Below are 1,732 nucleotides of genomic sequence, written 5' to 3'. Positions count from 1 at the left end.
CTCTCTCTCTCTCTCTCTCTCTCTCTCTCTCTCTCTCTCTGTGTCTCTCTTTCATGTTCAAAGCAGCGCATCTTTTATGTGTTAACAATGTACGATTGAAGAAGAATATTTCCTTGTGCACATACTGTAGTATTTCTCTCTCTCTCTCTCTGTCTGTGTGTGTGTGTGTGCGCGTGTGTCGGTGCACCCAGGTGAAGATCCAGGGCGGCAACGATAAACTGCTGCAAGCGGCCTGCGAGCTCTTCCTGGGCAAGTCGGAGCGGGAGATCCGCAAAGTGGCCCAGGAGACGCTGGAGGGCCACCAGAGGGCCATCATGGGCAACATGACGGTGGAGGTGAGGCGGGCGTCTGCTCGGGGGAGTTCCCGAAAGGCCCGGTTACACGTAACGATATATTGTACAAAAACTGGACGATATACCGATCATACGATAAAACGTCAGGTGTAACCACAAAATTGTACAAAATTTGGACGATTGAACGATGGTTTGGAGGCTCGGTAGAGAAATCAAGCGCTGCTTGATATTTTTCGTGGGATCACGGTCACACTTGAGGGAGACGCGCTGTGACGTAAATTCACTTTGAAATGCATCAAGGTCACTCGGTGCGTTGCTCATCTATCTGCTGTCAAGTCATAGCTTCCGGTTCTACACACAACACGGTAGGCCTACAGTATAGCCACCCTTTTCTAAAGACACTGTTCTGCTAAATCAAAATGTACAGAGGAAAAGGGGTGGGGGTCCAGAGCTCGAAACCTTCACATAGAGAGCAGGCAAATCGCTGTCGTCGCAAAGAGACATGGTGGCTTTATACTTTATGACGAGGAATCTCCTCAATCGAAAGCAAACTTATTGATAAATTGGAACGTGTAAACAGACAACACTTTCGATAAAACGGACAGTTCTCTCATATGACGAATCTGATACAATTTATCGTTGCCTGTAACCGGGGCTTTAGTTAGCTAGTTGGTATCATGCTGGGCTAGGGAACTTGATGTGGGTGGTTGGTGGGTGCTCTGGTATAGCTTGCTCCTTCTGTCCTGTCAAACATCTATCGTCTTCTTCTCCCCTCCTTCTTTTTTTTGTGTATGTCATGTGGGGGTGATCTGTCTTTATGTAGTCTATTTGTGTATGTGTTCTGTCTGTGTGTGTGATCTGTCTCTACATCTCAACCCCCTGTGACAAATTGTCACATGTGTGTTGTTCTGTATGTGTGTTATGTATGGGTTGGTATGTGTGATCTTTCTGTGTATATTATGTGTACTATCTGTGCGTGTTCTGTCTGTGCGTGTTCTGTCTGTGTGTGTTCTGTCTGTGTGTGTTCTGTCTGCGTGTTCTGTCTGCGTGTTCTGTCTGTGTGTGTTCTGTCTGCGTGTGTTCTGTCTGCTTGTTCTGTCTGTGTGTGTTCTGTCTGTGCGTGTTCTGTCTGTGCGTGTTCTGTCTGTGTGTGTTCTGTCTGTGTGTGTTCTGTCTGCGTGTTCTGTCTGCGTGTTCTGTCTGTGTGTGTTCTGTCTGCGTGTGTTCTGTCTGCTTGTTCTGTCTGTGTGTGTTCTGTCTGTGCGTGTTCTGTCTGTGCGTGTTCTGTCTGTGTGTGTTCTGTCTGCGTGTTCTGTCTGTGTGTTCTGTCTGTGTGTGTTCTGTCTGCGTGTTCTGTCTGTGTGTGTTCTGTCTGTGTGTGTTCTGTCTGTGTGTGTGATCTGTTTCTACATCTCACCCCCCTAGTATCATAATGTCAC

At 47.3% G+C, this 1,732-nt stretch overlaps 1 protein-coding gene across 2 annotated transcripts in view; it reads left to right on the top strand.

Annotated features, from left to right (window-relative positions):
* The window catches only part of LOC101857452 (flotillin-1), a gene marked incomplete in the record, with an annotated part of 39,567 nt that overhangs the window by 13,183 nt on the left and 24,652 nt on the right, over nt 1–1,732 (top strand). For both annotated transcript variants that reach the window (XM_013089786.2, XM_035973177.1), the window contains 1 exon segment: nt 192–335. In XM_013089786.2, the coding sequence (XP_012945240.1) occupies nt 192–335 (144 nt within the window).

Source organism: Aplysia californica, unplaced genomic scaffold, assembly GCF_000002075.1.
Source record: "Aplysia californica isolate F4 #8 unplaced genomic scaffold, AplCal3.0 scaffold01045, whole genome shotgun sequence".
Lineage (NCBI taxonomy): Eukaryota > Metazoa > Mollusca > Gastropoda > Aplysiida > Aplysiidae > Aplysia > Aplysia californica.
Note: the sequence above shows the minus strand (reverse complement) of the source record. Positions and strands in the feature narration are given on the sequence as shown.